Here is a 25,413-nt window from a genome sequence, read left to right as displayed (position 1 = left end):
GAGGGAGGGGATGGTTGGGTTGAGTTGTGTCAGGAGCCGGCTGGGGGGAGACCCCCCAGACCCCACATCCCCAGCCCCTGCACCCCCAGACCCCTCTGCTAACTTCTCTGAACTAAAAGAGCTTTTAACGAGCCCCTGACAGGATGGGGTCGGGGCTTTGCAAGGGCAGCGGGGTCCTGGGGTGGCTTGTTGTGTGTGCTGGGATGGCTGGCAGCTGGAGTGCATTCTTGCTGCTTTAGGTTTGGGGAATGCTGTAAAAAATGAAAAGGATTTGGGGGGGGGGGGGAGGAAAGGGGGCATGGAGGCATCTTGCTTTGCAGAGGAGGATGGAGCCACCAGGGGAATGCAGGCAGTGAGGAATAAGCAGCAATAATCACATATTGATAAGCATGGAAGATTTGGAAGGAGGGAGGAAAGTGCAGCTTGTGGAGGAAACTAGCGGGCAGCAGGAGGGTGTGTTTATTGGTTTTGTTTTGGGTTTTTTTTTTAATTTAAAAAAAATCCTGCAAAAAACAGATGCAAGAGGCATGTTTGGTTTTGTTTCTTTGTTTGTCTGTCTCAGTCAAAATCGGTTCAAGAAAGCCAGGTTGGAGGTGGTTCAGAGATAGGAGACACAGCAGATCTCCCTGAGGTGGGCAAGGTAGCAAAGGAAAAGGGTTTGGCAGCTGTAATCACGTGTGGACAGGGAAGAAGAGATTTTCTTAAAGTCCTGCCTGAATGCCTGGTGGCAGGACAGATATGAGAAACCTGACTGGGACAGGTATATCCCAAACTGGGAATTCCTTTGGTTGCAGCAAATTGCACGAGCAACAGGGGTGAGCCAGGCATTTTGGGGATTTGTGTCCTAAAGAATTGGGTAGTAACCCCAACTGTGCACGTCCCTGGTCATCTGGAGGTGGTACATGCAGGAGCTGAGCACGTGCTGGGAGAGTGTCTGGTGAGGTGGAATGTGCCTTGGCTGCTGCCTGCTCCCCTTTTCTCTTGTGTCTTGGCTTTCCCTTTCTTAGATGCTGGATTTCATGAAAGATCTCTAGGAATTTAGTTATTTGAGATTTCTACTGTCCTTCTTGCATTCTGGGTGAATCCTTTCAAATCCTGTTAGAGAAGACAGGGTGATTGGGAAAGCTCTGTTTAGCCAGCCTTTTTAAAAAAAAAAAAAAAAAAAAAAGCCATTTTCATTTCTTGCCATTTCCATTTCTTCCCATATAGTGGAAGAAGAGCAAGGGAATAATTCCCACTTCAGAATAAATTACCAGCTTTGCTGAAATTGCAGTCCTGACACCTCTGGGGGCTATAAAGGTGTGATAAAACCCTGCTTCTCAGGGAAGGGGGGCTGCAGCTCTGCGGGGGTGCGGGTCAGCCTTGGTCATCAGGAATCTCTTCAGCCCAAAAACACCCAAGTTTTTGATGCAAGCAGCATAATTGCAGTGTGGGTAGTGCCTTCCTACCTGCCAAAGGCTCTTGTCTGTGCTGGGCATATGTGTGATTTGCATCAGTTGTCCTGCCTGAAACCACTAATGAGCTTAAGAACTCTCCTGTTTTCTCTGTACTTAACAAAAATTAAATCCTTCCTTCCAAACAAAACTGTTGTCGCGTGCTTGGCCCGAAGCTTTCATGGGAGCACAATGGGTAATCGCTGACCCTGCCTGAGATGCAACCTTGAAGCTCATTACTGAATAATTAGGTGATCCTTAACCTTTCCACAAGGTTTGGGGGTTTGGGGAGCCGGGAAGGGAGGTGTTTTTGTACTGGTAACATGACTTATCCCAAGACTCAGCCTTGAATTTCAGGCACTGGGCTGTTCCAAACTCCATCTGTCCACTAAGTGAATGTCAATCCAATTTAAGCTTGCATATGTTTCCAAGGAAACCATTGGAGGCAATGGTGGGAAATGGACCATGGAGGGGCAGGGAAGCAAGCTCAACAGCAGCATTTTTACTTTTCAGGACTTAAACATGATTAAAACCTGGTTAGTTGTAATAACCCCATACAGAGCAGCATTTAGAGTACTTGAAGGTCAGATAGTTCCTCCTGGAGGAGTCTGTGTTGTGTGTAAATGAAGCATAATCATTTAAAAATTAAAACAAAAGAGGAATGTGGCTTCAGGTGCTGCCCCCGAGGTCTTATTCCAGTTCTTGGAGCTTTACACTCTCCCATACAGATGATGGTTTTGGATGGTGTGGTCCTAATTTTCTTTCCTTTCCAGCAGGCTGGAAAACTCATGCCGTCCCTCAGCTGAACAAAGCAAGCTGGGAGTGCTGCCTCCCTGCTCTGCCCAGGGGAGGCTGTGTGTGAATGCTTAGACACACGCTCCAAAAAATACATGGAAATTGTTTAGATAAATTTAAGATCAGTGTCGTGGTCACGATAAAAGAGCAACAAAGGCTGGCAGTGCTGCCTGCTGGTGTGTTTGTGTGGAGGGCAGGGGCAGTGATCACATTGCCCGGGGAGCAGATGGATATTGGGATGTTGGCCTCTGATCCCACAGAGCAAGGGGAGGTGCCCTGGTGCCCTCAGGGCTCATCTCTGCCCAAGGCATGAGAATTCCCAGACACTTCACACTTAGCCTTTCCCAGAGGTGAGAGGAAACCCGTGAGCCAGGGAGGTTTGCTGCTCTTACCTTTCCAGCCCCTGCCCACGGGTCAGCCTCAGCAGAGACCCGGCAGGACTCGTGACATGCTCGGTGCCCACGGGGCTCCAAGGAGCCTCTCAGCACTGCTCGTGTTCCCACAGGCTGGGGAGCCCCAGAGCAGGCTGGAAAGCAGAACTGGTGCTTGCTTTCTGTTTAGAAGAAATGAGGATTATTTTTTTCCCCTTATTTAAAACAATTTTTCTTTAATTGGGAATTTAAATTCAGCAGAAGCCAGAATTCTAGGCCTGCTTTCCAGAGAAGTGTGTGTTTCTGCCTGTGATACAGCTGTTACATGTTTATCATGGTTATGGAAAGGAGTAGCAAGGTTCTCGCTTTGGAGCCCTAACATGGGACATTATCTGAGGTTTTAAGGAATGCTGCTGGCAGGCTGGGCTCAGCGTGTTCCTGGGACAAACAGGAGCCCAGGTTGTGGTGTCCAGGGCTGGGGATGCAGTGTCCTTGTGCACTGTAACTGCAGCATGAGGCAGAGCTCCTCAGCTCACAGCTCCCTGCAGCTGTTGTCCAGCATCCGATCCTCTTTGGATTACATCTCGGGAGGCTGGGACTGGCTCCCGGGAGGTGGGCACTGGGATATGGGGGCGGGGAATCGACCTTGGTTCTGGCCAGAACCTTGGTTCTTCTGGCCAGCGGAGGGGGTTTTGCAGCACATCCCTCCTCCTTATCAGCTGTTTACCCTTGGGCTCCTGGGCACAGCCTGGGAAAGCTGCCCTTGCTGCAGCTTCCTGGTCTCTTCCAGCAGCTCCTGGAAACTTTGTACCAGTTCTTCCAGGGCTGGGATGGTAGCTGTGAGCATCTCTTGCTGCTGCTTTGGCTCTGCTTCAGCTGGCAGCCCCACAGCTGCAGGCATCCCTTTCTGATGGCCTCTTGGGTCAGATGTGTGGGGTTTAGCTTTGGATTTTGCCTGCTTGTACCCCAGCCTGCTGGAGTCTGTAGCTCTGAGCTGTTTGCATCCCTTGCCCTGGTGCTCTTGTGCCTGTGACTTGGCTGCAGGAAGGCGTTTCTCTCTTCCCCATCATCTGCCCCAGGTGTTGAGTAATTCAGTGTTCCCAAATCCTGTAGCTGACAACCAAGGGCTAATTTTGATTATTTTTGCTTGTCCATTTGTCGGTGGTAGGAGTTCCTCAAAAGTTTTGCTCTTTTCTTCCCCGTTATGAATATATTCTCCTTGAAGCCAGAGTTGGAGGAAGCACAGGGAGTGTCTTTGAAGTAGCAGAGCACTCATTTGTGAAGAAGTGCTTGTGTAGCACTTGTAGGACTCTTATCCCCAGTACTCAACACACTTAGATGTTTTGAAAGCCACAGTCTGACTTCAAGGCACCTTCCTGAAAATCCAGTTGGAGGCATTCATGACTTTTCTGTAAAACTAGGCTGAACTGCTTAAAAGCTTTGTGGCTTCTAAGAGAAAGTCGTAATTATGTTCCTTTGCCAGAGATCTGATGTTGGTTTATCTTCTGCAGTTCACACTGGCTTCATGGTGGTCTGCATTGATGTGAAAATGGAGGTTTTCAATGTCTTGATGTTGCTGGGTTCCACTTGGGATGAGTCGGTGCCTCTGCCTAGGGAGCCAGTGCCTGCATGGGCCCCTCTTGTTTGCATGGGAAGTACCCAGGTATGAAGAAGGTCAGAGTACCTGTGGGTGAGATTTGCATGGAAGCTGTGTGTTGGAACTCTTTTAGTCTCAAAGCAAATGGCAGCTCTTGGTGCTCAGGAGTTTATCTGCACCAGAAAATGCCCATCCTGAACCTCTTCTGGTGGTTGTGTGGCCTCATGCTGTGGAGTGACTGCAGCATGTGTTTGGGTTGGCTGGCCTCTTCTTTTGGTGCAGTGCTGCAAAGAGCTGTTGGTCTGACATTGGGGGGCTAGATGGTGTGAAGTTGAGGAGTGGTGTGATACTGAACGTGTGTGCTCTTCGAAATGAATGGTGCCAGTTGCACTCCACTTCCAAGCAGCTTTCCAGCTCTATGTCCCCTGCTTGTCTGTGCCTGTGGTGGTGGTAGTGGGTATGGAGAGGGAGCTTGGAGTGGTGGGTCAGCCCTGCTCGGGCAGGGGATGAATTGTACCAAAATGTTGCTGGCAGATGTTCTTCTGGTTTGTTTTTTTAACCTCAGCTTCTTCTAAGCAATCTCAAGCATTTTCTAGCCCAGCAGGAAGGAAAGGTACAGGAAAAGACTTCTAAATCTCTCTGAGTGCAGTTCAAGTTTCTTCCCCTCTCATTCTCTATAGAAAGCCATATCACCATCTTCTTACATGTTAGGAGCTTTTTTCTTGGCCCTTTTCATCTCCTAACATAAGCCCCTCCACCCTCTCCTTGCTGGTCACCTCCAAGTCCTTTGCTGCTCCCTGGCTTGCCCAGCACTAGCCCAGCCAGCTGGACCCTGCTCCCCTGGGCTCCTTCCCTCTGCCTGGTGGGTCTGACACCAGCCCAGCCCTCCTGGTGGGGCTGACACCAGCCCTCCCAGGCACCTGCCCCAGCATGAGGTTGGTGTTTGACTACAGTGGGATGTTGTTGACTCATCCAGCCTGTGTTCTGCAATAACCCTCAGCTGCTTTCTGAGGGTCCCACCTTGGTGGCTGCTGCCTCCTTGTCTTTGTGGGACTGATGACTCCTGTCTGGTCTGCAAGGTCTTTGTCCCCATTTGTGAACTGTTTACAATTATTTTTCTTAATGCTTCCATGGTCCCCCAAGGTTGTATGTGGACCCATAGCTTGTCTGCTGACTTGCTTGCTCTCTCCCCAAGTGTAACCTGCATGGGAGTCTGTGACTTGCTAATAAAGTCTTGAGCAGTCCCAGGCCTACCCCAGGGAACCTGCAGTGGCTGTTGTTCATAGAGTCACAGAACACTTTGGGTTGGGAGGGACCTTAAAGCCCATCCAGTCCCACCCCTGCATGGGCAGGGACACCTCCCACCAGCCCAGGTTGCTCCAAGCCCCATCCAACCTGCCCTTCAACACTGCCAGGGATGGGGCAGCCACAGCTTCCCTGGGCCAGTGTCTCACCACCCCCACAGGGAAGAATCTCTTCCTAATGTCTCACCTAAATCTCCTTCTTCCAGCCATTAAACCCCACTTAGATCAATCCAGAGCTCTCGGGTCTGAGTGTGTAACTTACTTATTGTTCTTAATGGTTCCTGATTTATTTGTCTGTTTGTCCTTCCAGCTGTGCAAGATGCAACAAAATCTGAGTAGCCCTTTGGTGTGATGTAGTTTAAATGGCTCACCTGGTTGAAAATGTCTTGCCATACCCACTGCTTTGAAAGCCAAGTGTGTTTAATCGCTCCCTCTCTGAATGGCCAAGTCATGTCACGCTTGTGTAGGTAGATAAATGCAAGTTAATGAGTGGATCTAAAGCAAATCACTCCCAGCACAGGCCTGCAAATGCTGTCCAGCCCATTTAAAGGTGATGTTTGTTGCCATGACTGATCAAACCTGGGGCATAAGCAAATGTGTGTCTTTAATATACCTCTAATGATACAAGTAAAGGCTGAAAGAGCTGGGCCAGCTTCTAATGGGGATTAAATGGGCTCTCATGGAAGTGGTGTTCCAGTGATTGGGCTTCTAGGTGCTGGAAGTGGCTGAATTGCCTGTGCTTGGCTTGTGGGTTTTGTCATTTCAATACCACTTCACAGTTCCTGTGTGGAGCCATGTAGCAGCATCCAGCTTTCTTGCTTGAGAGTTTTTTCTCATCCAATTTCTGATGAGAACATCCTGCCAGCTGGTCACTAGAAATGCTCTCCTGGCTGTGCTTGGGACCTGCGAGTGTTGATTCCCTCTGCTTTCCTGGGCTTAAATCATCAGGATCATCAGCTGGGGGTCCCTCTGCCTCGGCCAGGAGCCCTGTGCCAGCCCTGGTGTTTGATGGGGTGGATGCTGTGGGTGTTTGATGTGGTCCACACGTGGTGCTTGGGCTCCCCCAGCGCAGCCCAGGCCCCCCATCATTCTGGAAGGAGGCAGTGCTGGGCACTTAAAACCTTCAAGTGCTAATTGCTTAGTAATGAAAAGTGTAATTGCCAGGCAATTAATTTTAAGCACTTAGTGGCTGATGGAGGTTCAGGCTGGTTTGATGAGGACATTAATAACTTCAGGTCGCAGACTGAAATCTCCTGTTTCCTGTACAAGTGCAACTGCTGTGGGATGTCCTGCATGTTCCACGTTGGCTTTGAGCCTGTCACCATCTTCCACCTTTCTACCTGCTGCCTCAGCAGTGTGTGTATCCTGTGTGCCCGTTCCCTTAATGGAGAATCAATTAATTAACTGCTCTTTAACAAAACAAAGCAACCCTTGTCTAAGTTCAGTCACACAGGTGTGTTAACACCAACCTAGGAATTAAGAACCTTGTCCTCCTTTGAGGAATGAGGTGTTGCAGCACCATTCTCTTGTGCTGAGGTTTTTTTAGTGACCTAATAGTTAAACCTGTCGAGCTGAGAAATTTTAAGAGGAGCTTTTTGACTTACCCTGTACTCAGGTGTAAACAGTGTGCCCTTGCATGAAGGAGGAAGGGCTTTACAGTAGGTTGAGTTAGGCTTGGCAGTTTTGCCTTGGTCAGAGCTGTGCTGCTGACACTGTGTGACCGTGCACCTGTGTGTGGTGGTGGAGAGCACTGTTTGGTGAAGGAAGAAAAAGAATTGTCTTTTGTGGAGATGTTTTCAGGTGAGCTTGCTTACTGAAACTGGTGTGGACTCCTGGTAATTTTTAGGTACTGGGATGGCAACGGGTGTCCTGTAACTTGACTCTTCCCTGCTCAGAACTCCACATTTCTAGATCAGACATTCTACCCAATTTGATGAGAGTATCTTCAGTTTCAGCCACATCTGAGCTCTTCTTCCTGAAGTTCAGACACAGCAAACTCAGCTTCAAATTTAAGCTCTGCTTAGTGTTCAGTGCAGCACTGGAGTAAGTAAGGCACACAGGGAAGGAGAGTGGCTGTAGGGATTCCAGTGGGAATGCAGGAGTTTTGTAAGGTCTTTCTGTGACTGGAATTCTGGAGTGGGATTGAAGCTCTCCAATGGAAAACTGCTCAGCATCTCCTGTCAGCTGTGGGAGATGCTGGTGTTTCAAGTGGTGGCAGGAAAGTGAGAATAAAGAAATGGAAAGTTCATTTTCTTTTCAAATGTCTGTTGCACTTTGAATATAAAGAGGGATCGAAACCTGAGATGGAAATGTGAAATCCCAGGAAGCTGTTCTGCTTTGTGGACAGCTTGCTTTGTGTAGACTGAGCTGAGGCTGAAGGCATGTGCTACTGCTTTTAAAACTGCAGAGAGATCATAGGTATTTCCAAATGGAAGGTGATCCTGTCTAAAGTGCTTATTCCAGAACTGAAAATACATGGAGGTTGCAGTTTCAGTCTTAAGAGGTAGTTCTGGTCAATGTATTTCAGCTGGGGCTGAGTCAGGACACAGGAGCCCTCAGATCTCAGAAATGCTACGTGAACTTGCTGTTTAACACAGCCTTTGTTTTGCCTGCCTACAGACTCATGTAAATTTAAATTGTTTTTATAAACGTGTCTCTGTTACATTTAAAGATCCAGTTTCTCTTCTGCACAAGTCTGGGAGATGATAACCAACAGAGTCAGCACCTGGAGCTGCAGTGCCCAGGATTCAGACACTGGGGTGTGGGAGCTGTGTTGCCAGGCAGTTTGGAAGGATGCTCTGGGGTGAGGAATTGTAAGATGAAAATTATTTAAAGGAAAAAAAATATTCTTGAAGTTGCATTTTGTGTTGGATTTTAGGGTGGTTAATTAATTGTTATATTGAAGGAAAGCCTTGCCCTTCCCTGAATTTCCTTTGTTATTTTTTTTTCTCCCCTAAAGCAACTTCTGAGCTTGTTGAGTAGAAACATGTTGTCTTTGGATCTCAGGGGTGCTGTGCTGACAGTTTGTAGTCGAAAGAATTGAGTGTGAATGGAGACCTTTGTGGAGGAAAATGTACCAGAGAGAGGAGAAGGGGATTCCAGATCCCAAGATAGGATGGCAGCAGTGGCTTTGTGCAGTGGAGAGAGCTGGCAGGGATGCACCTGCCCTTGAAATTCCCGAGGCAGCAGCATTCTGCAGATGCACATGTAGTACATGGAATCACAGTGCATCTTGAATTATTTAAAGGGAGCAGCTTGGAGGAACTTCCTCAAGTGGCTGTGGAAGAGACTGATTATAATGTATGGAAGGGCTTTAATAGTTCCTGCAGAAAAATCTTGCACCTTGTTCTTCAAAATAATGTCTTGGAACTAATTAGCTATTCTATTCCATTTTGTCCATATGACCAGGAGTGGTGCCAGAGCTATCTGAGCACACTGACATATGATTGATATTTTACCAGACTCAGCCTTCTGCCATAGGGGAATTTCGTTTGCATTTTGCATATATGGAAAATCAGATGAGCAGGGCTTGGGTTTCTTTTAAAAAACCTTGATTAACTTGATTGGCAAAGCTTGTGCTCCTTCTAGAAACACCATTGCCAAAGCTGTCCTGAAATATTTTTGACTTGGTTTTTCAAACTACTTTATAGCCATCACACAGTGTTGCTAGCCCAGCTGTCACCCAGGCAGCTTTCTGCAGAGCCTGTTAAAAGCTCTAAAAGGCAATTCATTGTAAACATGTGATGTTAAATATATCTAGTGTTTCATGTGTAGTTGCAGTTGCTGCTGATGTTCTCTGGGATATTTTGGAATAATTGCGAAAGTCCATGTAAATTTCAGCCTTCCTGATTCTCAGGTGGTCCAGTCCATGCACCTCCTGTCCTTTCCAGTGTCTAATCTCTGCCCTATGTCTGCCTTTGTCACAAGGAAACCTTAATGACTGATTCCCTGGGGAGTGACAGAGCAGAAGCCCAGTCCCAGTGCCTCTGAAGCCCGAGCGCTTTCCTTCAGAGTTGTCAACCTGCAGACAAGTCCAGCCTGATTCTCACCCCTCCACAAACTCATCTGCTGTCCTTGCAGGTTCCAGGGTTTTCCGCTGTTCTTCTTTTTTATATTTTTTTTTTCCATAGATCTTGCAGATTCCCAGACTTGCAGAGGCAGGAAGCTGGTGGGGGGCTTTGCACTGTGGGAATCATTACACTGTTAGTGCAGGCACAGAGGTGGTTTCTGCTCGGGGAGGGGTTGGCTTTGTGCACACTTGTTTGCTTGTGTCTTTAATGACATGGTTGCCTGTTATTTTTCCCCAGAGCCCCTGAACTGCTCAGTGCACAAACAGGGTTTAGAGAATAACATCGCAAGGCCGATGTCCCAAATTCTGGTGTGGCCCTGTGTTCCTGCTGCTGCAGCTGAGGGGCTCTCCTGTAGGAAGCGTGAGTGATGGATGCAGGATTAAAACGCTGTTCAGGAATTGCTGTGCACTTTATCACCCTCAGGACACCTTAATTCAGTGTTTCCTTCTCATCCTGGTTCCTCCCTCTCTAACCTGAAGAGAGGCAGAAGAACTGCCTTTCCTCCTTTCCCTTACCCTCAGCGGGTAATTTTATCCCTCTCCGGGCAAACTAAGGGGTCAGACTGATATCTAGTTGCTCCCAGTTTTTCCTGGTTGCCTAGTGAGTTTGGAGTTTTGGGAAGATGAGAGTGGCTTTGCTTGTGGCCAAGCTCAGCTCTTGCATCTCTCCTGCAGAGAGTGCCTGTGAAGCCCTGGCTGTGCTGCTGCCTCTGGAGCTCGGGACTGACCGGGCAGATTCAGGGAGCGGTTCGGTGAGGCTGCAGCAAACACATCCCACCGTCCCCAGACCCGCAGGATGCTGCTGCATGTTCAGGTCACAAGCAGAAGGCTTGTGGCAACTCAGGAGGGTGGAAATGAGTAGTTGTTACATGTGTGGGAAGTGGTTTTTGCAAGTGTTGGCCGTGGCTGTACAGAGAGGTGCTCAGTGAAGGGTTTGTGTTCAGAAACATCGGGTTTACTTTAATACAAATGCGGATACAGACTGTGGCTAAAAGGCTTGATCTGGTTTTGGTGACTGATGTTTGTGTTGCTGAGGTCACATAACTTCCCACATTCATTTTTTTTTTAATTTTTTTTTTTTTTACTGTAGCATTTACTAAATATTCAACCTAAGTGCAGCCTTTCACTGAATGGAATACAGCAGCAGCAGTGGGGAAAGGAGAGCTGATGCCTTTCCTAAAAGGAACATGCTTTTTCCAGGTGTTGCATTAGTCCCCCAAACAGCGTGCCTGGTCATTTGAGGAAACGTCTTGCCACTCTCCCCTAGCCTTGTACATCATCCTCTCCCCCGGGTGCTGAAGGAGCAGCCTTTCCTCAGCCAGGTGGGCGTCGAATTGCACAGCGAGGGCAGGGCAGGCTCAGCAGGTGTGCAAAGTCCTTCCTGCCTGGGCACTGGGCCTCCTTGGGCTCTCCATGTTGCTTTGGCCGGGGAATTCTGAATTCCACTTTCTGCATTTGAGACTTAAAGGGCCACTTTCCCCAGGGCTGGCAAGCTGTGGCATGCTGGTCATAAATGCTGCCTGCAGAGAGGGAGATGGGAGCTTGGCATTCGGGGAGCGCTTTGCCCAGGACTCTGTGCCTGCTCCAGAGGTCAGGTAGCTCCTGTTTGTTTGGCTCTCGTGTGCTGGGACTGGGCTTCAGTGGTGCAACAGGGATTTCTTCTTTTTTTTTTTTTTTTCCTTTTTCATTTTTATTCCTTGTGAGCACTGCTTGCTGGGGCTGTGGAGAGTGAGAACAGCTGGAGAAATTCAATTGTGGCTTCCCTGCAAAGCACTTGAGAGCAGTGGCTCCAGGTGAGATCAGAGCCCAGACAGGGCGACGACAGACCCTCTGCAGGAACCAGCTGGGGACCTGCCTGCTGGGTGTTCACAGGGCTGCTTCGTGTCCATGCAGGGGGTCAGGCTGCACCCCAGCATGGGTCATCCTCACCTTGCCATTGCTGTCAGCCAGGTCTGGCACTCCTGTTTCAGAAGGATCCTCTTACAGTTGTGGTTGGTGAAGCTCTGTCATTTGTCACAGCCACATGTGTGCTGCTGCACTCCCAGCTCTGGGGCTGGAGCATGCAGGAGGCTGTGATTACTGGTGTTGCAGCAGGGAGTGGAACAGAGTGTAGTCTCATACAGCTTCCAGAGATCCTCTCCTGGCTGTGCCAGAGTTGCACTCGATCCCTGTTTGCAAAGCTTTTTGGAAGCTCCTGAGGCACGGGCTGCGTCCTGCGGTGCAGGATTTGTGTGGCTTTTGGGAGGTGCTGGCAAATGGCTGGGGCTGTGCTGATGAGAGAGAGAAACAAGCCTCTTTTGCAGCCTGATCAGCTCCGTGTAAAGAGTTTTCTCTGGAGCGTGTGGATGGTGGACCTCTGGAGGAAAGTCAGGGCTGGACCACAGGAAGAAAAAATGCAGGCAGCCACAGTTAGAGTTTTACTGAATGTTTGGGGCTGAAACGCTGCTTCTGCTCGCAGGACTCGCGCAGCATTTGGAGAATTCAGCCTGGGATACCTGATGCCTTGGGGATTTATCCCGATTTCTGAGAGCTCCTGGGAGGCTTCCTTCACGCAACATGTTCCTCATAACACGGTGAATTATTCAACTGTAAAAGCAGCAGGGAGAAGGGAGCCAATCCTCCAGGTGCTTGCAGTGACAGGGCTGTTGTCAGAGCAGAAGCTGCACCAGTTGAGATGGATGTAACTTGCTCGTGTGGATGGGCTGAACGTGGAGCAGACAGAGCTGTGCCCAGAGGCACTTGTGTTGTCCTAACCCCTGGTATGTTACTGAAGCTCCAAATGGATTAAGAGCTTTAAGAGCTTCAAATTTCCGTGCTCTTGGCATCATCTCCTTGGAACGAGGGCACCTCTGTAGCAAAGCTCTGGAAAGGAAATGGTCCTTGAGTGGGGAGTCCCAGACTGGTTCCTTCTAATTTCACTTGCAATCAAGAGAATAGAGAGGGAGAGACAGATGCTGCAGCTGCATGATTACAGAAAATGCAGCTGTTAACACACTTGCTTATTTTCCTACTAATGAGGCATCAGCTCTCTTCTGATTTTGCTGTTTGGGTAGTGGTTTTATTCTAGCAGAAAGTTGAACTAGTGTTGGGGTTTTTAAAAATCTTTCTTCATTCGGATATGGTTTGGGTTCAACAGCTGTCAAGTGGATATTTTAGAACAAGGAAGGAGGCAGTGATTCCAACTAGCCTGAAAGTGCTTGTTGGGCTCTGGCTGAAGCTGGTTAGACCAACCTGCTTCAATGAGCTCGTTTCGTTTCCGATAGTTGTACCTAAACTTCTCCTCACTGTGAATCCCATTCCTCAGCTGCAAGAAGTAAATGGGTGATTCTGGCTTAAGTATCTTCGCTTTCAGTTCTTCAGATTGTTTTGTGATTTCCTGGAAACTTCTGAGCACAGTTGGTTTTTCTTTTGCTTTGGGAAGCAGTGCAAAGGTGGAAAGAGGATGAAGAGCCCTGACACTCCCTTCCCAGCTGAAGCTGTAAGCAAGCTTTCTGTGCCTCTGATTTGGGGGCATCATACACTTGACTGTCAGATGGTTTGGTTCTGAGCAGTGTTCAAAAGCTCTGCTTCTGGTTATGCTGGAAGAAGAAAAGGGATCACTAGATAAGAGGTAAGCCAGTAGCTTTAGCTGCTCTGTGCTGTTTGCCAAGAAAAATGAGCAGGAACATCCCTCCAGCAAAGCAATCCATGCACTGCAGGTGGTTGTGTGGGCGTGGAGAGACTTCTCGGTAGCCTGTGCTAAAGGTGACTTTTGATCAATAGAGCATGCTAGCAAGGTGATTTGATGCCTGCTTGCTGTGGGGATGGTAGTTTGGTTGGGATTTTTCTTCACGCTGGTCACAATAGAGCTCCAAAGCTGGCAGTGGTGTCCCTAGAGCTGTCCTGCAGCCAGGCCTCCTCAGCACAGCACTCAGGGTGGCTCTTTCTGCACCTTTGTGTCACAAACCATGGAGAACACACAAATGCACAAGATTCCCCAGGCTGAGAGTGACTTCTGCTGAGAGGTGAGAGAGTTTCTGTGAGGGAGATGGCAAAGAATGGAGCTAAAACATTTCACGTGGCTTCTGTGGGACACAGAGCCAACTGCTCCCTCACTGGTCATGCTGGTTTGTAATGAATTCACAGTGTGTGTGGCTCTGGAATAACAAGGTTCATTACAGATGCTAAACTGGCTGTTCCCACCTCCAGAGTATTGTGTCAGAGAAAGGACTTGAGAGGACAAACAGTTGTGTGGCTCATGGCAGGTGTTTTATAGTGGTGATATCATGGGGAAGTTCCCTGAGTAGAAACTGAACCTTTTTACCCTCGTTTTAACTGATCCACTCAAAATTGGTTTCTTTCTGCTGAGGATGTGCTGCCACCATTGAGCCAACACAAAGCCAGAGGGACTGGGTCGTGTGTTTGGAGACAAACAGAATTCACCTGACTTGGGGCTTCATGCTTTTAGTGGTGTGTGATCTGAAAGAATGAGCTTCTCATGGTCTCCAAACTGAGTAGATCAGGGAAAAACTTGGCTGATTGGTTTTGTTTCCACTTAGCCAAGAAATCCATCGTGGCAATTTTTGAGAATGAGGTCAATGTCTGCATTTGCTTAAGTCCCTTTGGTTGTATTTCTGCACGTTGTGCTGTGTTTCTGCTGTGAAGCTGGGTTTCAGAGGGCTTGCAGCCATGTGGAAGTGGTGTTGGATGGCACTGGTGTTTCCCGTCCGGCGTTTGAAGGATTGGCTTGGCTCTGAGGCCAGAGTGTGTGGGGTTGGCTTGTGCTGTCTTTCCACAAATTTCCAGATATTTAATTGTTCATCTGTAGATAAGTGCTGTGCAGTGTTAGAGCAGCTGACCTCTGAGTGTGGGAGAGAGAACGTAGAGAGCAGATGCCAGGAAGGAGATCTGTGCAGACATCACCTCCTTTTATTAAAAAATAATAAACAACCCCCCCTCTGCCTGTGGTTGTGTGATCACTGTTGTGCATGGGAACTTGTGTCCAAGGGCTTGTGTGACTGAGGCTCTTAAAACAGGTGGTGTTTAATGGTGGGGCTTTTCCTGCTTTGGTGAGTTTCTGGCTCCATGTCTCGTCATCTTGGCATGTTCAGCTGGAGTGTTTCTCCTGAGGATTCTGGCTGCAGCCTGTTGGGGATGAGAGCTGGGTTGGAGCAGTAGCTGTAGTTGTGTCACAGCACAGCAAGATGCTGATTTGATACCTCTTTACACTGCAAGTTTAGCTTTGGAGAGACGAAGGTTTCTCACACATACAGGAAATGTATGCAGAAAAAAGGAAAAATCCATCGGTTTTCATTTTGGGTACTGCTGCTGAAAGCATTCCTGTGCTTAGGTTCCAGACAAAGTATTTTATTTAAGCTGTTGTTTGTCTTGGCATTCCTAATGGTTTCAGTCAGGGAAGATGGTCACTGCTGCTACTGACTCTGGACTTTACTGCTGGAAAAATCCTCTTCCTTCAGTTTCTGCTGGACTCTGTAACTTTGGAGCGGGTGTGGAATGAACAGACATGTCTGCAGAGCTCAAGTTTTGGTGGATGCTCTGACTCATGGTATTGGGCTGCTAAGCCCCAGCAAGGGGGTTGGGTGGGGAGAGGGCAGGTGAGAGCTGGAGGACACAGAGGTGGCAGGTGCTGGTCTGAGGGCAAGACAGAGCTGTTGGTCTGGGGTTTGTCTGTGCTGAGCACCTCTGCCACAGACCTGGGCTCTCACGAGGGACAACAGAAACAGGATGAGAGCTGCAAGGAAGCAATTGGGAAAAATTATCCTCCCCAGGGCATGGCTCTGTAGGTTGCCTAGTCCACCACTCCAAACCCTGCTCTGCCTGATTTATTTTTTTATATTAACAGTTTTCTTGCAATCTGCAGAGGTTGTGTGTGCCCAGTTTGGCCTCTTGTGCAAGAAGAATTCTAATTTTGGAGGAAACAGCCTGTCTCATTTGATATTGATCCTCCCAATTTCCAGATTCTGTTTTCCTTACCAAGAAAAAACATGGATATGCATAAGTGTTTGCTTCTCACAGAGCCCCCACTGCCCTGTTTGGGCACTGGCCGTGGGTAGTACCCTGTGTGTGAAGGAATGAAAGGCGCCAGTTACCCTAGAACAGGTCAGGAGGAGTCTGAGATGGATAAAAGCCACGTGCAAACCACAGTGGTTTTCAATTCCTAGATTTCTTTTAGTTAATGCATATATAAGCAAGTCAATTAAAACACACTGGGCTTATTTCAAATAGATAATCTAATTATCAGCTTGATTAAACCATATCAAATGAACAGTTCTTGTAATTCAGTAGCTTTGTTCTAATCACTGCAAAAGCAGTAGTAGCTTTAATTAAGAGGCTCAGAAGTGGCAGAGCAGTGTCAGTGGAGAGCTGGCCCAGCCAAGCCCCTGCCTGCAGGGGAGGTCAAGCCACCCCTGGGCTGGTGCTGATATGGAGACTGAGTCTTTGATGCCAACAAAGGGAACCTGACTGTGCCTACCATTCAGTGTGAGCAGTTGTCCTTGTCTGCTGTTGCCAATGCTCAGGTACAGACTTAATTAAATCTATTCCAATATCACTCAATTAGACTGATTTTTTTTTTTTTAAATGTTTATATCACCCACCTGTATTATCTTCTCTTAGCATTAGACATACAGCTTCTCCTGTGAATGTGTGCTTCTTCAGACCCCAAAATTCCTCAGATACCTGACACAAGCCTGCTGCAGGTCACCTGCTCAACCTGAAATGGAGGAGTGCAAAGGCACAGTAAAAAAAATCTGCTAAAAATGACACGGGAAAGCTAAGTCAGGTTCAGTTTGCAGCATAACTCGTGAAGGCAGCACATGGCTGGAGGGGCTCTCTGCTCAGTGCTCGTCTCCTGTCACTTGTAGAAGGTTCCTCCTCGTGTGTTCCCAAGCCCTGGGCTGTGCTGGCTGTGTGACGCCATCAGCAGTTGTTGTCCCCAGCTCTTCTGGGTTTGATGCTTCCACCCCACCTTTCCACGGACACCTCTTGGGACGCAGTGCATGGAGGCAGCCTTCCTCCTCCTCAGGCTGGGCTGCTTTCTGCCATGGCAGGAGAAGTTCCCTCAGGGGGTGAATCGGAGCCAGAGCACTTGGATGATGTTCTGCCTGGCTGGGAAAGTCCAGATGTGCAGAAGCTGGTTTGCTCAGCCGTGCCTTCAGCGAGGCAGCTCCTGTTGCCAGTGCAGATTCTTATCTCTTGCTTGTTACATTTTAGTAATTTGTGTTGGTTTTTAGCAGTGCCTTGGCATAGCATCTGGATGAAAAGTCAGGAATGACATACAGATGAGTAATTCTTTTTCCTCCTAAAAAGGTATTTTTAGGGCTTCTCTGCCAAATGTGAAGATTTGGTTGTTTCATGTCCACAACATTTACAAGGTGCAGCTGTAGGGACCGACAGCAGCAGCAAGCAGCCAGGTTCTAACCTGCATGGGGATTTGCATGTCTTTAATTTATTAATGTTGGCAGGTCTTTGCTTAATAGACCAAGTGCACTTTTCACAGGAGTAGGTGGACGCTTTGCTTTTCTTTTGTCTAATTGTTTCAGAAAACGACAGCGGAGCAGCCTGCCTGTATCAACACGCAAGCAGGCAGATACCTGGGCTTTATTTCTGCTGGGTGCCCTGGTCCAGCACTCACGTCAGCTCTGGGAGAGTCACAAGCACTTGTTAGGAGCAGTGTTGGAGTGACAGGGCAGGTACTCGGGTGGGGAGCATCTCTTGGGCCGTGCCCTGGGTTTTCCAGCTCCTGGGGTATTTTTAATTACCGTCGTGTTCTACGGCTTAATATTAAACCACATCTCATTACATCCTGTCTCTTAATTGGCTTTACTGGCCTTCACCCAAAAGGACTGTACTGTGTATGGAAACAAGCTTCCCCGAATATTTCCTAATTGGTGCTTTGTGAGGAGATGGGCCCCTCTCGGTGGTATTAATAGTTGTTTTCTTCTGTTTGGTCTCAGGATTGGACATTGATCCTATGACGCATGCCCGAAAGAAACAGCTTTTCCTTCTGAAACACCCGGCCGGTTCTGCTGGCCAGGCTTCCTCACCAGCAGGCAGCAGGAGGATGGACAGGACCGAGGCAGAGTGTGGCAAGCAGAGAGATGGAGATGGCCCCGGGGCTCCCAAGTGTCCCAGTGCATTTATGGGGGCAAACAAAAGCAAGACTTTGCATGAGGTGCGAAAGACGTACCCGCTGCGCAGGCGCCTGCTCCCCTCGGTGAGCAAAAAGACCTGCAAAGTGCTCCTCACCAGGCTGGAGGACGTGGCCGGGTCTCTGTCGAAACAGAGCCAGAGCTGTCAAAAAAAGGACCTTCCCAGTTGGATGGAAGGTTTGGGACCTGCTTTGTTCTCTGAAAAAGTTCAGCCTGTGGGAGGAGGGAAGAGTGACTCAGCTGGGGAAAAGTGCACAATAACTTATCCAGGGACAGAGGCAGAGCTGGACGCTGCTCGCGCGGAGCCGCGGAAGCGCCGGCTGGCCTCGCTGAACGCCGAGGCCGTCAACAACCTGCTGTTCGAGCGGGATGACGGCTGCGTGTCCGGCCGGCGCCTCCGCAGGGACCCGGGCAAGGCCGGGGCAGACTGCTCCATCAAGGGCTTGCATTGCAAAGCTGGGGACAGCTGGTCGGCCCTGGAAAAAACGGCTGTGAAGACAGGTAAAGGAAAGAGCCGGCACGAGCCCAGTCAGAAATGCAATAGCTGCGACCATTCGCTGGATGAGGTCTTTGAGGATGGGACGAAGAGGGAGGATGGTGCCATCTCCTATCATCCCACCCCAAAGAGACTGGCCAGCCTGAATGCTGTGGCCTTTCTGAAGCTGACCCATGAGAAGGACCAACCCCTGAAGCAGAGGAGTAAATCGGACGGAGAGGGCAAGTCTGAGAACCACTGTTCAAAATCTACACTCAAATGGGCCAAAGCCGGTAGGAAGAACTGTGTCAAATCCAAGAAGGAAATGGCTAGCTTAAAAATGGAAGGTCAGCACGGCTGGCGAGGACTTCACCTGGGGGCTGTGGGGAAAGGGGAGCAGAGGGACTCCTCCAGGCTCTACGGGACGGCAGAGCCCGTCCCTTACGAGTCGGTGTCGAGCTCCTACGCCAGCACGGAGGGGTTCTACCACAGACTGCCTTTGCTTATGGGTGGACAAGCTTCCATGAAGCCAGAGTATGGAAGACCCGGAGAGAAATCCCCAACCCCCAAACAGGAATTTCATCAGCCTTCCTTTCCCGTGCAGCAGTTCCCTCCCTTGCCTGTGCCGGGCAATCACTCGGGTTGTGGGTGTCTCTATGAATCCTCGGATCTGACGCCCTTCAACGGGTTTTATGTTTATTATGGCCAAAGTGGGTACAGTGGCTACTCTCCCTGCTCCGTTTACCCCAAGGACGAGCTTTCGCAGCCTGCCACCTGCGAGGGGCTCTTGGTCTCGCCCGGTTCCTTGCCATCAGGTGCTCATTTCCAGCCACTCCACTGGTGTAACTCTCCGTACTGCTGCGGAGAGGGAGCAGCCGTGAACAGCTACAGCGTCTGCGGGGTCGTGCACGTGCCAGAGGGCAGGATCAGCAGCGTGCACGCCGGGCGGAACAGCTACCCCTACAAAATGCCTTTTGCAGCAGGTAAGGTGCCAAGTGTGAGCAAACCTGAGGGCTGGTTGGGCACGGTGGCTAATGGAGGGCTCTGGTTGCCAGGAGGCCACCTCCCTCTGTGCCCGCTGCGCCTCCGCTTCGCAGCCAAACTGCGGCTCAGAAGGGATCCACGTTTCACCTCCCCCTGTTTGTAGCCCTGAGAGCTTTTCCACTGAAAGTCTTACTGGTATGGACACCATAGAATGGGTGAAAGGGTTTGGGCAGTGAGGAGGTGAGCCAGGGGGTTTGAGCTCCTGTGTGCTCAGTGTGGCTTCTCACTGGCTGAAGCCCCTGTGGCTGGGGCACTGCTTTTTTTCCCAGAACCTCACGCTCTGGACTGAGTGTCCTGGCAGAGAGCAGAGCGTTGTGGAGAAGCAGGCACTGCCTGAGTGGTGAGACTCCTACGGGTGCAAGCTCTGGGGAATGCCATTTCAGGTTTTATGGATGTGCTCTGGCAAGGCTGTGTAAGGACTGGGCTCGAGGCTGCTTTGTGGGCAGGTGTTTGAATTTCACTGCAGTGCTGGAAGGGCACACTGGGTTGGGTGAGCCTGTCTTGGCTCCTCTTGATGCCTGACAAAGAGACATTGAAGTGAGAACAGGTAGGAGGTGACACAGCTTGCCTGGCTCTCTTCTGTCCCCATCTGCTTTCCAGACTCGGTCCTCCAGTGTGCTTTACCTTGGAGCTTTGCCTTTGCTATTGAAAATTATCTTTTGAAATATTTAAAGCTGGATTGTTGTGTGGGGGTTACCAAACACCAGCACTTTGTATAAAAGCCACCAAGCCAGACAGTGCTGCCGTCCGCGCGGCCTGTGGCTGCTTCAGCCCCTGCCTCTGTCCCCACATGTTGGAGTCAAGAGGAGGCAGGACTTGCCCACTTTAACCCCCTGTTCAGGTAGGTGGATGAAGTCTTGGTTCAGCACTTGGTGGGGGCGAGGTTTTGTCATCTTCCCGTGTAGGAAGGTGCTGAAACTCAGGTGTGTTTGGTCAAGGGATTGTCTTTTTCCCAAAAATCCCATCTGTCGTGGTGCCACTTCCTTGGGTAGCAATAGACAGGGTTGGCTGGTGGCTTTGGGGCTCTTGAAAGCTCATGAGACACCCAGCTCAGCAGCATCTGGCGTCTGACAGCTTGCTGTGCAGTGCCCTGAGGTCATGTCAGTCCACTTTGTTCCTGGAGTTCTGCATTCTGCTTCCTCTGCTGTCCTGCAAGCAGGGGGATGCAGGTGGTGTAAACCAAGTGGGTTTGGATTCAGCCCTCCCTGCCAGCTCAGTGATGATTCCTCATGTCAGGGCAGCGGTGGTTCCAGGGACACATTTACAGGCTGCTAAGATCTTCCTTGGTGTGACTTCCCTCCCTGTGAGAAAATGATTGAAAAGCCTGTGACACCGGAATAATTTATACTTGGTTTTGTTGAAGTGAATCCGGTCTGCTAGAACATTAACACAGATTTGCACTTAGGAGTTGACTTTTACATGTGTGTGCCCCTCTGAAGTCACTTCCTTCCCCAGAATGGGTGAGTGCAGTGGATTAAAGGAGCTGCAGGCAGCAGGCTCAGGCGGGGAGCCCTTCTCTGAGGGATGCGGCTTGGCGTGTCGCGTGTGACATCTGTCTTACCTGGTGTGTTTGGGATGGTCCTGTGGAAATCCCAGCATCTCTTTGGTACAACCAGGCTGTGACTGTGGCACTTGTGGGCTGCTCTGCTTTCCCTGTCCTGCTGGGGTTTGCAGGAGGGAGTTTGGGAGCAGGGCAGAGGGGCTGGAAGCGTCCCGGGCTGCCGGCAGAGCCAGCTCTGCTCTGCCTTCCTGGAGTTCAGTGGGTACTTTGGTGAAGCCTCATCCTGGTTTAGTTCAAGCTTGGAAACTGCTTTTGGCAGCAAAATATTCCAGAGGTGATGGAGTGCGGTGTGGGTGCTGTGCCTGCTGAGGCCAGACAGGATAGCTGAGCTCTCATCCCCCATGCCAGGGCTCACTGGGGCAGTGGCTACTCAGGATCAGCAGAGCCCAGGGACAGTTCGTAGCAGCCCCACCTTTGCAGGTTGGGGTGGTTTGGTTGTAACCCTCTTTGGGGGGTCAGGTGGGAGACAGGAGGCAAGAATGTCTTGTTTTTGCGTGGGGATCTCGGCAGTTAATCAACTGGCACTTGGTGACTTCAGGTGGTTTTGCACTTGGAGGCTTTTTAGCAGCTCTGCAGCAGTGCAGTCCCACAGATCTGCTAGAACATGCTCCAGTCTGGAGGCATCTCCTGGAGGTTGCCTGAAGCTGTCTTTTTGGTCACCCTGAAAAGCACACTCCCCAGTTTAGGGAGCAGGGGCATGCCCGGTGTTGGCCTGGGAGCTTTCCCTGCTCTTGGTGGGTCATTCCAACCAACTTGCTTTTCTATTGGACATGTTGGCCGGGGTTTAGAGCTTGTTCTGTGGCTGCTGAAGCAGTGAGAGCTGTTCTGGGATGCTTTGGAGAGGCAGCGTCAGCCAGCTTACTCACCTGTTGTGGTTAATAATTTGCTCTAAGGACACAGTTCTGCTGAGGGCAGCAGCGTGCATCATCTTACACAGTTGTGTTCCACCTTGTTTCATATTTCTGGAGTTACTTTGGAGAACCTTCTCAATTTTCCCTGATTACTAGAATTCGGCTTGTTGAAAGAACCTGGCTGCCACTGCTAGTGTGGTTTAATCCTTCCCATCGTTTTGATAAGCCTTTTATTTCTTTTATACATATTGACAGGCTGGAGCTGCTTTGGACACTGGCCAGCCTTATGTCTCTTGCTGGCTGGCATCACTCGGGGGGATTTCAGAGGGGTTTGTTGTGGTGCAGTGTCAGCAGCAGCAACATATTGGAGTGTTGCAGGCTTGGAAGTGTCTTGGCTTTTAGAATCCAGTGACAGTGCAAAAGGAAGTGGCAGCGCAGAGAGTCTTTGCTGCTGTAGCGCAGCGAGGGGAGTTTCAGGGGGAAGCGGAGGTGGTTGGGACAGTCTGGGTTGTGTAGTCGTGTTCTGCTTTAAATGAGATCCGTGCCTCTTCTCTTTCCCCTCTGCTAGAAGGCTGCAAGTCTCTGGACCAGCTGAACCTCACAATCCCCGTGGCAGGGCACCCCGCGTCTCCTGCCCACCCGCTCTCAGGATGTCCTGTACCCAGCGTGCCACCGGCTGCAGAACCCGTTCCTCATCTGCAGACCCCCAACTCTGACCCTCAGACCATGGCCCGAGAATGTCCGCAGAGCTCCAAGCCTCCCAGCGGCTCCAAGTCCGGCCTCAGGAACACCCCGGGCTGTCTCCACGCCTCGGACAGCAAGGCCGTGGGGGGCCACGGCCACCCCAAGCAGCAGCGCATCAGCCGGCGCAAAGCCACCAACGGCTGGATGCCCGTGGGCACGGCCTGCGAGAAGGCCGTCTACGTGGTGGTAGGTGTCTGTGCAGCCTTCTTCCCTGCCCCTCTTCCCCCTCCGTTGCAGCTGCAAGGGGCTGAGGGCCAAGCTTGCGAGCCCTCTGGGCGCAGCCGCGAGGTGGAGGTGGTCGCTAGACGCCGTCGGCAGCCTGCTCGGCGAGCGCGCTGAGCCTGCGCGCCTGGCGTTGCCTGCGCGGCGTGACAGGCTGCCTGGGGAGGAGGAGAACCTGCTGCTCCTGTGCTAGCGTCAGCTGGAATGCCACCGTGATGAGTACCTCTGGCTTGGGCGTTTGCAAGGGTGGCATCCGTGAGTCCTTCCTACAGAGAGAGTGTCCTCCAGCTTCTTCCTCCTGGGTCAGGGCAAAACTGTCTGAGGAAACTGGGGAGGGTTTAGCCTGGTTACAAGGAGCCTGAAGGTAGCTCTCCTAAGGCGATGGTTCTCACCAGGGTGTCTGTAGCCCTACAGGGATCTCCCAGAGAGCACAGACCACCAAGACAGTTTCCTGGCTCCCAGATGGAATTCTTTTGGCACATGATGTCCCCTTTTTGTCACTTACCTGGTGCAAGGGCCAGTCACTCCTTCAAGGATGTCTTGTCTGTGCTTTCCTGTTCGTTTGTGTTGTGGAGGGGCAGACACTGGCTCTGCAAGATGGGGAGGTTCCCTGCTGGAGTATGTCATGAGCTGCAGTAAAGTGCACTTCAAGTGAGGGAGAAGGCAACATCCTTCTGTTGTTAGAACACGAGAGCTGTGGGCTGGAAATCTGGACCCACAGGCTGCCTGGGGAGGTGGGACAAGGTGCTGAAGGGTGAGCAGTAACTGAGCACAGGAGCTGGTCCTGGCAGAGCCTCTGTGCCACTGCTTGGAGTGGTGGTGGAGCCTGGAGCTGCTGAGAGCATCATCCAGGACAGGTTTTGCAGCCTCAGCCTTTGGCTGCGCACAGGACCAAGGCTGTGTCAGGATGAAGCCCGTGAAGGCCAGAGACGGGCCCCTTGCACCCACCCCTCAGGCTTTGGCACTGGGAGAGGAGCAGCATGCCAGGCATCTCCTTCAGACCTGGCACAGAGCACTGCTGGCTGAGCCTGGGGGGCTGGCAGGAGGTGGAACCCATCCTGCTCAGGCCTTCTGCAAGGAATTTTCAGGGCAAAAATAAAAGAAAAACCCTCCCAGTTCTTAGTCCAAAAAAATCCTAATTTTATATTGTTAGAGCTAGAAAGGAAATGTTAATAATCTCATGAATGCCATTGTGGCCTTATGGCACAGCCTCCCTGCCACTCCCTGCCCTCTTCATGTGACATGTGTCATGGTTTGTTTTCTTCCCATGTTTGTGGCAGAGAATTGTCCAGCATTCCAGATAAGCCTGCTTTCCCATGCCTTTGCACGTGAAGGAAACACACACCTGCAGGCAGATAAAATGAGGATTTTTTTGCAGGTTGCTTTTTTTGCATGCAGAATTGAAGGAACTACTGGTTTTTAATTTGAAAGAAGAGTATTAATTTCAGGAATAGGTGCTTTGGAGACCTGCTGTCCTGCTGGTGAGCTGCTCCTCCTGACACCACTACCTAAGGGAGATAGTTGTTCTGCTTCCTTGGGAAACAACAGCCATGGGACCTCAGCACTGATGCTCTTCCCAGTCAGCTTTTCTTACCTCAGAGGGCCCTGCCCACAGGAGTCACTCATTTGACCTGAGCTTTGTTGTCATAATCCAACCTGGTGGGAACAGAGATGCCAGGGGTGGTTTTATGCTGTGTGAGTTGAAGCTCTGAGCAGGCTGAGGGAAGGGTTGAGTTTGCAGCAGGATCTTGGATCAAACAGCAAACGAACCCCCCCAAACCCTGGGGTTGCTTAATTCGGTGTGTCTGACTGTGCAGAACGAACCCGAGCCGGCCGTTCGCAAGAGCTACCAGGCTGTGGAGAGGGATGGGGAGATCATCCGGGTGCGGGACACCGTCCTCCTCAAGTCCGGGCCGCGCAAGAAATCCATGCCCTACGTCGCCAAGATATCGGCGCTGTGGGAAGACCCCAAAACAGGTACCGTGCCTGAAGGGGGGGTGCTGCAGGGGAACTGGGAAGTGATGGGTCTCGGGAGAGCTGCTGGCTGGGTAGGGTGATGGAGAGGAACAGATCAGCTCCGTGGCTTTCGTTCAGATTGTTCCAGGAGCTGAGAGGTTCTTGAATCACCGGCTTGGGGCTGGTAATTGGAATCTTCCTGGTTGTGAAAGCACCTAATATCTGCCAAATGTCCATCTTAGCAACAACCTCCTTTGTTGTTTCGTCATGGCAGACATCTCAGGAGCTGCTGCTCACCTGCTCGGTCCAGCCCGTGGGCTGGGAGTTGCTGTGAGCACAGGCTGATCTGCAGAAGCTCTTGGGACTGGAGCAGAGGTGGTGGTTGGAGTAGTGTGGCTTTGATGTTAAGGTCCCATGTCTGACCAGTGACACCTGTGCCAAAGATGTTGCAGAGTACAGGCCTTGCTTAAAAGTAAAAAAAAACCAAAAAATCAGGTGTAAAATAACTGATAAAAGTGTGGTGAGGCCCATCCTGGTCATGTCATCCCAGGACAGCAGTTCTGGCATAAACCTGGGAGTTAATGCTGCAAGTACTGGCCTTTGGATGAGCAGCTTTCCCAGCTTTCCATCTGAGTGGACACTTTTTTTCAGATGGGAATGTTCCATTTCTGTATTCTTATTTTGTGCCTAACTGATCTCTTTGACGATGTGGCACAAGTAGAGGGGGGTGAAGGTGTAATGGGAGAGCCCTGTTGGCTTCTTGCTGTGACAAAAGGACACCTGGTTCAGCATGAAATATTGATCCCAGCGCGGCTGGCCCTGCCGGGGCGCTCGGGGAGGG

General features: G+C 50.4%; 1 protein-coding gene across 1 annotated transcript in view; it reads left to right on the top strand.

Moving 5' to 3' along the window:
* The window catches only part of BAHD1 (bromo adjacent homology domain containing 1), a 35,005-nt gene that overhangs the window by 5,593 nt on the left and 3,999 nt on the right, over nucleotides 1-25,413 (top strand). Inside the window, exons 2-4 of the mRNA XM_051620755.1 lie at nucleotides 17,525-19,177; nucleotides 22,219-22,580; nucleotides 24,434-24,593. Coding sequence (XP_051476715.1) covers nucleotides 17,542-19,177; nucleotides 22,219-22,580; nucleotides 24,434-24,593 — 2,158 coding nt within the window. The 5' untranslated portion in view covers nucleotides 17,525-17,541. The remainder of the gene's footprint in view (nucleotides 1-17,524; nucleotides 19,178-22,218; nucleotides 22,581-24,433; nucleotides 24,594-25,413) is intronic.

This window comes from Apus apus, chromosome 5 (genome assembly GCF_020740795.1).
Source record: "Apus apus isolate bApuApu2 chromosome 5, bApuApu2.pri.cur, whole genome shotgun sequence".
NCBI lineage: Eukaryota > Metazoa > Chordata > Aves > Apodiformes > Apodidae > Apus > Apus apus.
The sequence above is the reverse complement of the archived record's forward strand: the minus strand, read 5'-3'. Positions and strand labels throughout refer to the sequence as shown.